This window comes from Platalea leucorodia (genome assembly GCF_965183815.1).
Source record: "Platalea leucorodia genome assembly, chromosome: 4".
Lineage (NCBI taxonomy): Eukaryota > Metazoa > Chordata > Aves > Pelecaniformes > Threskiornithidae > Platalea > Platalea leucorodia.
This window is the reverse complement of record NC_138826.1, coordinates 118,764,873-118,775,992: the sequence shown is the minus strand read 5'-3', so window position 1 is coordinate 118,775,992 and position 11,120 is coordinate 118,764,873. Positions and strand designations below refer to the sequence as shown.

At 42.6% G+C, this 11,120-nt stretch overlaps 1 protein-coding gene across 4 annotated transcripts in view; it reads left to right on the top strand.

Annotated features, from left to right (window-relative positions):
* The first annotated feature begins 4,850 nt into the window (after positions 1–4,850).
* SEMA3D (semaphorin 3D) overlaps positions 4,851–11,120 on the top strand; it is a 143,898-nt gene continuing 137,628 nt past the window's right edge. The window contains exon 1 of one of the 4 annotated variants that reach the window (XM_082308691.1): positions 4,851–4,901. Coding sequence is in view for 2 of the 4 variants with exons in the window: in XM_082308689.1 (XP_082164815.1) it covers positions 4,961–5,001 (41 nt within the window). In the remaining 2 variants the exon portion in view is untranslated. Of the gene's footprint in view, positions 5,002–5,172; positions 5,515–11,120 lie in introns of those variants that run through there. The other 3 variants (XM_082308690.1, XM_082308689.1, XM_082308692.1) reach the window with 3 other exon arrangements.

Genomic DNA, 11,120 nt, shown 5'->3' with positions numbered 1-11,120 from the left:
CATAAGATACATAGAACTGTGGGCTGTCAGGAGTTGCTTTCCTTTGTTACCCAGGCCATACATGGAAATACAAGGAACTTTTTTCTTGTCATGCTATTTATTTTGCAGAGACCAAATTCATATCCCAACCATGATCTATAGACAAAATTTTCATTCTTTTCATCATATTTGGGCCAGATCCCACAAGCATTGTGCACCAAAGCTTGAACTAAAGTTAGTAGAAATTGTAGGTGCTTCATGACACAGTTGAAGTCTTGAGAGGATGAGACTAAATAGTGACAAGAAGGTATCTGGGATGTGACATTGTTTAATTTGTACCTAACTCTGTGACATGCTGAAAAAAAGTTGAATGTTGTGAACTCCAATGGAGTTTGAACATGTTCAGTAATTCAGGATCAGATCCTTTATGATTAAATTTTGATAATTAGCCAGGAATTTGGCAGCAAGACAAAGATGGATATTCTGCTTCTACCTAATACTTTTAAGGAAGGTTTTGTCCCCTTTTAAGTAATATCTTAGACTTTTCACTTCACCTTTCATAAAAGTTTCCCTTTGTCTCTTTTTTTTTTTTTTTTTGGAACATCAACTCAGTGGAGACAGGTTCTCTCTTACATCTTATAGAAATGAATGAAGTGAAATCTGCTCTTATTTGGGAGCCGCAGGGGCTAGAAATGCCTCCCTTTATGCATCCTAACCTGCAGCAGGATTTCTTGTGATGCAATCTACAGTGCATGCTGAGCTTCTTCACAAACTTGTAGACTGAAGGAGCCATGACCTTCTCTCTCTGATCTGACTGTTTCTTGTTCCCAATTCTTTAGATCAAGTAGAACTTGGGATGATCAGGTAAGAAACAAAATTAAAGGGCTTACAGAAACCCTTGTCAGTAAGAGTTTGCAGGCTCAGTGTTTGCAACTTTATGTTCCTCAAGCACAATGTGCAGTGGGAATAAGGTTGCAATACAGATTCCCAGTTCTCTGTAATGACCTGCATATACTTATCCTAAAGGAAAAAAAAAAACCAAAAAAACAGAACAAAAAGCTATTTAAGAAGAAATACTGTTATGAATAAATCAGATTACAACTGCAACGTCAAGGCTCTCTCCAAACTATGTTATAAAGAAAAGAAAGGAGCAGATCCTGACTCTGCCTTTAAGGCTTGTTGGGGTGGGAGAAGACGTAACATCAATGTGCATTACTGTGCAGGTGCTACATTATGATTACCAACACTGGAATAAAACAGGTTCTTCTCTTCTCAAATTGGTAGGAGAGGGAGTGAGCAGAGTCCCTTGTCTTGCTCTGGAGACTCCCAAAGGTCAGCCTAGCTGAATCAGCACAGGGCAAAGGGCAAACTCTGGCTATTCCTGTTCAGACAAGACAAAAATCTGAGTTGCAGAAAGAGCACAGAAAAAGAGCCTTTACCTCCTGATGCACTGAAAGGGAGCAGTTCAATACCTCACTGTTCTGTTTCTTACTCTTCCTCTTTAGAACACCTGACTTTTAGTAACTCCGTGACATATATATGTATATAATTTTCTCCTCTATATAGTCCCCCATTAATCAGTGCAGGTCCCATTATTGTCAGTGGAAATACACCTGCTGTCTTCAGAGAATATTGATCCAGATTCTTGGACAGTGTTGGAGTCTGAATTTGACTGTATTGCAAGTGTGGGACACAGTCTGCCAATGTGCTTGCACAGTAGCTGTAGGTGCTTAGTGACCCAGTCCTTCCCAAGGAGGCACAATTGGTGGCTGAGTCACAAATACAGGCACTTGAGGTTGGCTGGATGAGGTAGTTTCTGCCCCCAGCTGATTGGTCCCCACCTCATCCTTCCAAAGGCTTCCCCACTTGTGGATGAGGAGCTCAACTGCACATGCAGCAGCTCCTTCACTGTTCCAGTTCACAATCCAGCAGATGAAAAGGCTGTGTTTAATATGCCAGGTACAGAAGTTGCTCCATGTTTGACACTTTCATGTCTGGTGCTGGGAGCAGAGGCAGGGATGGGTGGCTGGGAGTAAGCACTGACAGACTTCAAGCCATCCATGTTTGTAAGTCAACACCCAATTTCTCAGTCTTGTCAGTAGAGAGTGGGATGTTCCTTTGAAAATTTTCAGAGATGGATATGAGTCACAGGATCTTCTCACGAAGGACCTCAAAGACACCAAACGCGTAGTTGTTCAATTGGAAGAGATTCACTAGGCGCAGTTTAGCCTTACATTTGGAAAACTGTCTCTCTCCTTAAGAGATTTAAGCAACATCATTGCATTGCATAGTGCTGCAGGCATTTCTGTCACTACTTACAGAAGGAATAATAGCGCTCAGCATAAAGATAAACGCCTATAGTGTGGCAGTGTGCTGCTGTCTCGTGTTTCTCCTGCAGCCTTTACTAAGAGACCATCTATATGCTTTGACGATTTATCTCAGATGAAAATAGTTTTCTCTGAAATGTGCCAGTTTGGCATTACAGTATCTGGACAGTGTTCAGACTTATGATCAAGCAGAAAAGGAAGGGAATAGAAAGTAGCAAAACCACCTTACATCTCTTCCTAATTTTAATTATTTGCTAAAGATCTATTTGATTATTTAATTCACGCTTGTAATATTCAACCATAAGAAAAGAAAAATGCAGATATCTGATGTTCAGCTTCTGCTCTTTTATAAGCCACTCAGCCTTGCAGGAAATTTGAACAGTTGCCCAGGGCACTGGGTGTGGAATTTGGTCTTAGGGGAGCCTCAAGTTATCTGTAAAGGATAAAAAAGGGAGAAAAAAAACACTTTTCCAATTCATGTTTGGAAGAACCTGTTGAATACTTCTTCCATCCAATAGTCAGCGTCCTTTCTGCAGGAAAAATAATGTCATCGTTATAATCATCACATCTTCAAAATGTTGAAAGGAACCCTCTCTTCCTATTAAAACTTTAAAAAATTTCCGTAAATTTGGCAGAAATTCCTATAACTTCGGGGGCATTTAGAACACCCTGTAAGGGGCAAACGCAGTCCTGACCAAAATGGTCACTCAAAGAGGTAGCATTAATGCAGACACTGAGAAAGGTAAAATTCCTTCTAATGTCTTCTAGTGAAGCTGTACTTAGCGACTCTGGGATTTTCTGAATAGTGGTTTAAAATAAAATGCCAAGGAATGCATCAACTGATCATTTAAAATGATACTGTGCAGATCGTGAATGTCTCCTCAACCTGTGTTCATGGTATGACCTTGTGTAACCTTAGTTACAGCCTTAGTAACAAGGAATAAAAAGGCATGTTCGTTCTGCACTGTCTGCACAGAAATTTTATGAACTTTCTCAGTTTTCATTCAGCAAACAGCCACAAGAGGGCATCTTTTTTCTTGGTTTCTTCCACTTCAATAAACGAAGAGCTTAATTATTTCACGAATTCGCTTGTATAATTCTTGAAAGATGAATCTTCTGCTATTTATGCCACCAAAAATATGTGTTCTCATGGTTTGCAAGAAGAAAAAGTGGCTATTAAAGCCATTTCCCAAACCCTTTCTTTTACATTTCACAGAGACTGCAGGCTGGTTCCACAAATGAGAAAAGGGGACATTCATACTGAATTATTTTTCACAGGAGTCTGAAACGACTCCAGTACATGAAGCAAGCAGTACTTTTCAGCATGTTTTCTTTTTACCAGGGTTCATGTTTTCAGAATACATCAAAGCCCAATTCTGTACTTCTAATGAATGCTTAAAAAATTAACAGGGATTTTTCTTCCATCAACCTGCTCCTCATTTTCTCTTTCTTGAGCTTCTTCTTACCAGCAGAGTGCCTGTGATGTTCAGTGAGTATCTGGGAACAAGGTAAAGTGCAAGAATCATTCCACAGGCATTTAAAACACGAACTGGGCTCTGATCTGCATCATACCAATCACAATGATATTTTTATTAAACAGTGCCATCCAGGGATTAAAGCAATGGTAAGTTTTATTGATGGTAATGAAATTAATGTGGAAAATCAGGTGTAAGATCTACTTTTGAAGGCCTTAAAACAGCAGAAGCCAATGGGTACTATGAAACAACCTGTCTTCAAATTCCTCCGTTTATTTTGTGGGATTATAAGACATATGTAGACAAGTACAGTCTGTGTGTCTGTGCATGCAAAGCTTATAAAAACAACATCAGCTTGGTACTGTGGTAGCAAACTGTTTTAAAAACCTAGATAAAAAGGTGTAAAGCTGGCTTTTGCTGAACTTAAAAAAATCCCCATGTTTAGATCCTGTCCTGAATACCCAGACCACCCATCTGACTTCTATGTGAATGGCAGGTGAGGACGAAGTTCTGCTGAGGTGGGTAACATGGTGGAAACTCCAATATATTCCCCTGGACTCGTTTGGTTCTCCTGTTATTTCATGGGAGCAACAGTCAGGGTCTGTTCTGCAACCGAGTCGCCAGCTGAAGACTTTCAATCTGAGCTCTTCACTAAGGGAAATACATTTTTTGAAAGAGCCCCAGTGTGTCTTGTCTGGAAGTGCCTGATATTATCTGTGCCATGTGTTCAATGGCTCTCAGCCTGTGGGCAGAAAAGCTCTTCCTCGGGCAGCCACAGAAGGAAATACGTTGGAGAGAAGGGTTTGGTGTGGGAGTGGGTTGGTCCAGGAGAGAAATTCTCTCTTAGGAAGTGGTCTGTAGCATGCAAAAGCTGGAGAACCACCGATGTAGCACATTCCACAGGCAAAATAAATAAATGCAAAAGCAGATGTATCCCTGGCAGCCACAATTTTGCACGTGGGCTACTCTTAAATGTGCACCAACCCCTAGCTACGGGCCACTACCCAGCTGCTTTCTCCTTATCAGTAAGTGTGGTGAGCTTGCTATATTTTTTTCACTCCCAGTCTACCAGGCAGTGACCTGCAGTTCAGCCCCAGCGGGACTGTGTCACAGAAATAATGTGAGTGGACCTGAGGCTGCTTTAGGCATTATGATCTGGACCAGCACTTGTGCAAGGTGATGACAATATTAGTTTGGGAAGCCCCTGTGCAAACTCACAGGTGTGTGATTCAGCAGTGCAGGAGAGGTCTGTGGTCCAGGGGAAAGTACGTGAGCACAGGCACCCTCGGTGCCCGGTCTCAGCAGGGTGGGCATATTGCTGCCACAGCCTGTGTGTGTACTTGTGTGTCTGTCTGTGCACTCTGCTACTTTTCACGGAGTTAATGTTTCCTGGTGGCCGGGGCTGTGACCTGCGCCGGGAGCAGCAGCAGTGGGTGTGTGTCTGAGCTGGCTGACACACACGCACACGCACACGCACACGAAGCAGCCCATTTGCTGGAGGGGTGTGCATGTGCGTGCGAGGGAGTGGAAAGGGGTGGCGGGGATGGAGGAAGGGAAGGCAGGGGAAAGTCTGACACTCCGCGCAGAAGGAGCGAGACCCTCCGCTGCCGCCGCCGCCGCCGCCGCCGGGGAGGAGCCCGCCTCGCTCGCAACGCCTCCAAAAACCCGGCCACCGGCCCCGGCCCCGCACCGGCCTCACCCCGCACCTCGCCGCCGCTCCGGCTCCCCGGCAGGTACCAGCCAGCCCCCCCGCGACTTTACGCCACTCCGCTGCGCGCTGGAGCACTTTTCCGCCGCCGCGGAGAAGGGGTGGAGGGAGGGGGTTGTGGAAAAGTGCATGGGGTCCCCCCTGCTTGTCCCGGACCCTCCGCTCGCCTTTCCTCCGGCAGCCGCCGGGGCTGCCGCGGAGCGGGTGCCGGCACCTGGCGGCGGTCCCCGGGCCACCTGCCCTGCTGTCATCAAGGTGGTGAGGTGGGCTGGCTTCGGAAAACCCCTCGGCTCTGCCCTGGGAGTGCGGCAGAGGTGGATTTGGGGGGTCAGGGGAGAGGAGGCGACAGTTTTGGGGAGCAGGGGTTAAAGGCTGGGGAGGTGGGACCCGTGCGGGCGGAGGGAGAGGTGGTTCGTTCTTTCAGCCCCGGCACCTCTGCACCTTCTTCTGCATCAGTGTCTCAGGGTGATGGGAAGGGCAACATGGGCATAATCAGCCCATGCCTACCAGCAAAACTGTTGCATGCTGGAGCGATGGCAAAATTCCTTCCTTTCCACATAGTTCTCCAGCACTGCCATAAGCACGACTCTGCTGAAAGTGTCCATCACTAGGAAATGTAGAGCACCTGGTTCGCCTGGGGTGCTCACTGAAATGAGATTATTTGTCTTCTCACACTGACAACCTCTACTTTGCTTTGTGCAATAACACAGAGGGTGGTAAAGCTTCTTGTTTTGCAGTGAATATTGCAAAATGAAAGTTACTGCTTCTATAAAGGAAACATTCCTAAGCACCTTAGGTAACTGGTGACTGTGTACTGAAGAAGCACAAAGCAGCCACCTATGTTTCCTTTAAAAAAGCTTCACTTTGATTTGAAATGGGAAAACTTGTCCAAGAACAATAGAGATCAATGGGGCAGTCTGACCATAAGCAGAGAGCGCTTTGCTGAGAAAGCAGCAGCTCAGCACTGCATCTGTGGCTCTGACAGAGGCCATGAAGATGCAGGCAAGAACTTTTACAAGAATTTTAGCATGTTACTTTTTCTTTTTTACTACTTACTTGCAAATCCAGGGAACAAGGAAAGAGACTTGATTTCACTGTTTACAATTAGGAGGTGTTTAATACTACATGGCACAACGTTTTAATACTGTTTTTCAAACCCTCATTAGTATATTAGTTGATGTGATTTTCATCTTTGCCTTTTAATTAGTTTGTTTAGCTTATTATGGGCCTGATCCAGAAAAGCACTACTCATCATCTCCTGCAAGGCATGTAAGGGCCAAGATCTTTACTAAATCTGTGAAAGCTGGGTATCTAAATAGCTTTCTAAAGAGGAACTGGGGTAATTTAATCTATAGTTGTAATCCATCTGTCAAACAGAGGTACCCAGATTCTGCAGGTATAACACCTATTTTTCTTAAAGTTTCCAAGACAAGTCCTGCTCTGAGATGCTTCATAAATAGAAGCAGTTTAGCCTTGATCAGGCTGAGCAGCTTGGCTTCACTTTTATATGAACTTTATTTTGGCTTGGACATCCAGACTAGCCTGAGATCCAGGAACTAATTTACTTTCCTTCTTCTTACCACTGGATCAATTCAACAGGGATTCTCAGGGTACGGGGAACAGAGCAGACTCCCCGTTAGGTGCAGTGCTGAAGCAGAGATGTGCTCCAAACCAGGCAGAAGCATTTTGAGCCAAAGTCTTCCGCAGCCAGTATGTGGGCTCTGGCCATGGAGTGCTTTAACCAGAAATGAAATTAGCAGCTTCACCAGTATCCTCTGCCGCATCTCAAAATACAAGAATAAGAGATGGTATAAGATGCTTTCAGGACAATAATCCCAGGAAGAGAGAAGTGACTTTCCGGTAGTGCTGAGTGAGGTGACTAAATATCCAAAAGGTATAATTTCGAGGTGTATTCCTGCCCTCAGCTTTGCCTTGGTGGGTAGCTGCTGTTAAATCCCCAGGAGAGTGATACTTCTTTTGGACCCCACTCCCAAGTACCAGCCTCCACCTGCTTCTCTCCATCTGCAGGTTGTGCCATCAGCTGACCTTCCAAAACACTGTAATAGACCTGATCTCCCTCTACTTCTCAATGGTTTTGTGGCTTTTTTTTTTTTTTTCCCCCCTGAGAGGTGATATTTTCACTGTAGATACCACTGGGTTCATTACGCAAATTATACTGCACCGTTGAAATTCTACTGGGATTTTGGAATTGAATTAAATGGAACAAGGCCCTAGGAAAAAAAAAAAAAGTTTTAATTAAGCTAGAATATTAAATGGAAATAGATGTTGTTCATTGGGAAAGAGCTCTTTAAAGTGTTTGAGGACACTGCATCACTATTACTTAGAGATTAAATAATGATAATTAAGCAAATCAACACTGTAAACACCAAGGTATTAAAAAGTGAAGCTAAAGAATGAAACACTCCCAACAAAAGCTGTCCCCATTTTGGTCCTATCAGAAGGGATATACTCAGCGTCTCTTTCCATGTTCTATCACAGAACAAGTGGAGGTGCAAATGTCCCACACAGTCAGGATCTTTACAGTTAAATTTGCAGAAGGTCATAATCACTCAGAGTCACTCTGTGAGCATGCTGTCAGCTTAGGGTGGTCAAAATAATGATTCATTTCTAGATTCTTTTTGAATCTCTGTTTTGCTTTTTCTTTTGGTATTCTTTTTACCTTTAAAAACACAGAGGTTGTAATGTCAGGCGTCTATTCACTGTGCGCCGCTGCAATGTAGACACACCGGTTACCTGTGGTTCTGGAGAGGCTGATTCATCAGCTGGGAATCAGCTGAATTCCCAGCACATGCCAGCATTTCTTTGGCTAAAACCCCCAGTGCTGGAATTGGCCACTGAGCCACCTCTATAGTCTTTGAGGTTTCCTACATGGGGGAATCCTTCGGTGCTTGTTAAGCAGGCTTTCCCACCGCGTTCTCCTGGCAAGGCAGCCTGCGGGATAGCCAGAGCTATATTTGGCCCATTGTCTTTTTAACCAGTGGAAAATGCTTCAGGTGCATGCTAAGTGCTGTGAAATCAAATAGATGCAGAGAACGTGTGATGTGTTTGTTTTCCTTGCTTTCTGGATTTTCTCCAACTACAAATAAGCAACAGAGAACCTCATAGTAAAGCCATGCCCATGAGACGTGAAGCATGGTGGCTGTATTTAAACTTTGGGTGAAGCAAATCTTTGCTCCATGGGTGTGCTATTTTTATCTTTTTTTATAGTGCTGCACCGTTCTTGTACTTCTTAAGACAATCTTCCTCCGCCCCAACATTTCTGTCTGGGTTTTATGTATTTTATAAACTTAGCAATGGCAATGAGTCAGTGCTTAAATTATCCCTGTATAAATCTTTAGTCCTTTTATCTTCTCCTTTCTATCCTTGTGTATTCAGAAAGGCCCCTCTCTGGTATTGTTATTTTTCACATCCTAGAGATATGCTGTGTGAACATCCACGTGTTATCTGACAGTGGGTGATAAAAAAAAAAAAAGGGCAAAAAAAAAAAGCAGCCCTTCTATTCCACTCTCCCCAGCTTACATGGATCCAACGTCGTATGGAGGGGATCCAGGATGAGTCAGGGAGCAGTGCTGTGGTCCAAAATTCCAGTTTGCATTACAGCTGGGAGGCAGCATTTAGCATCATGTGGATTTATTTTTTTTTTAAAGGGAACTCCAAAATAATTTATGGAAGTCGTATAGCCTAATGGGCAGAACAGATAACAGTAAGTCAAGAAGAACCTGGATTCCCATCTGGGTTGAATCATTGACTCAATTTGACTATCAGGGTGATGGGTACGGTATTTAAGCCTAGAACATTACGCTGGCCTTAACTAAATCGTTCCACTTCCCTGCAACATAACTGGAAAATGTGATTAAGGTTCAGAGCTCTGCTGGTACCTAACAGTTTACCTAATAGTCAGCTTCACTCGTCAGACTAAGCACAGTACATTAGAGGCATTTATTTGCAACCTTAATTTGCAGGATGAATCCTAAAGGGTTCAGGATATATAAGGCTAAAGACAAATTCATGTTCTAGAGCTTGTATATACATAGAGACCTGCAACTCATGAGGGCCTTCAGCACTGCATGAATTTCACACTGTATATATTACTCAGCTTTCAGTAACACGGATCCTTTTTGTACATCTTTGCATATCTTTCTTCCTGTGTTATTGTAAACAGAAAGAAGAGTCGTGTGAGCTTTTTCTTTTAGTGTGTTCAGTTTAAAAGCAAAACAAATATCCATAATTAGACTGTTTGCAACCTAGCTGGTCAGTGAATCAGGAGACTTGCAGGAAGCAGATGTCATGCAGAAGAAGAGAGGCTAATTGGTTCTGTAACATCTGAGCATACCCCAATGATATGCTGAGTTTTTGTTGCTGTTGTTTTCTTATTTATTTTTTTTCCAAGGGGATGGGGAGGAGAGAAGTTACTGATTTTCCTGGAATGTCCCCTTCCAAAAATCCTAGAGACACTGCAGCCCCAAGTCTGATCTCATCTTGCATCACCATAAGTCAGAACTAAATGCACTGGAAACAGAAAGCCTAGGATTAGCTGAAAATTATACAAAACTAAGGCTGTCATGAAATTAAAGACTTGCGTCTGTTCTCAGTCTATCTGTACCTAGTGACTTCAAGGGATTTAAGCAAATGTTTAAAGATAGACTGCTGTGTAAAATGCTCTCTTGAAAGAGGTACTTTCCCAAAGTCTAAATCTAGAGTCAGATCAAGTCTTTTAAAAGTTAAGTGCAGTCCTGAGGGCTGATGTGGCCAAATATTCCATCTTAATCTTGGCTAGAATTTTAACATTTTGAACAGCTAGATCTAATGGTATGTGCCTACCTAGCTTGTTATATTCCCCTGGAATTTATCAATGACACACTCCATATAATTGTGGTTACTTTTTGTCTGTCTAAAATCCTTTTTTGGTTTTGTAAGGGAGAGACTGCAGAGAGGGAGTATGTAAAAAATTCTTTCTCAACCAAAAGCAAAAAGTTGATATTTTTTTTCCTTCCACAATGAAGAATTAAAACAATGTCTGTTGCTTTCATGATTAATGTCAGAATCTCTGCTAAAAAATAGTACAAAGAAATATGATGAATTTTTCATATGGAACTTATTCCCTGTAATTTTATAATGCACATATGTGAGGTTTTACGAAGACTTATACTAAAAGGCTTTAGAACAGTGTAATAAGGGAAAACTGTTCGTAACATCCTTTGGTATCAAAAGAGCTAAAAAGCTACACTTTGAGAGAAGGAAATAAAATGAAGGGCAATGACAAGTAGTGATAGACTGTTGCAAGCCTAGTTCCTTTTCTCCAAGATTTACAGAAAGAGCCTTGACTGTAAGGTTCTCCACACTATTTTTCTGACTTTGTTCATAATCTGTACCTTTGCAAGATGTAACATTCCTATATCCATTCTCTAACTTCTGAAAGACATGTTCCACCTGCGTATACAATACCAATCATTTACTTTATTTCACGACTTATTTTCTTTTTTAAGCAGGTGCCTGAAAACCTTTGTTAAGGACATAAATAAATATTCAAAGCTACTACAGTATGTCCTACTAACAGGTGATCGCATGTTGCATCTCTGAAGATCTGTTGTTGCTTAATAGAAATCAGAG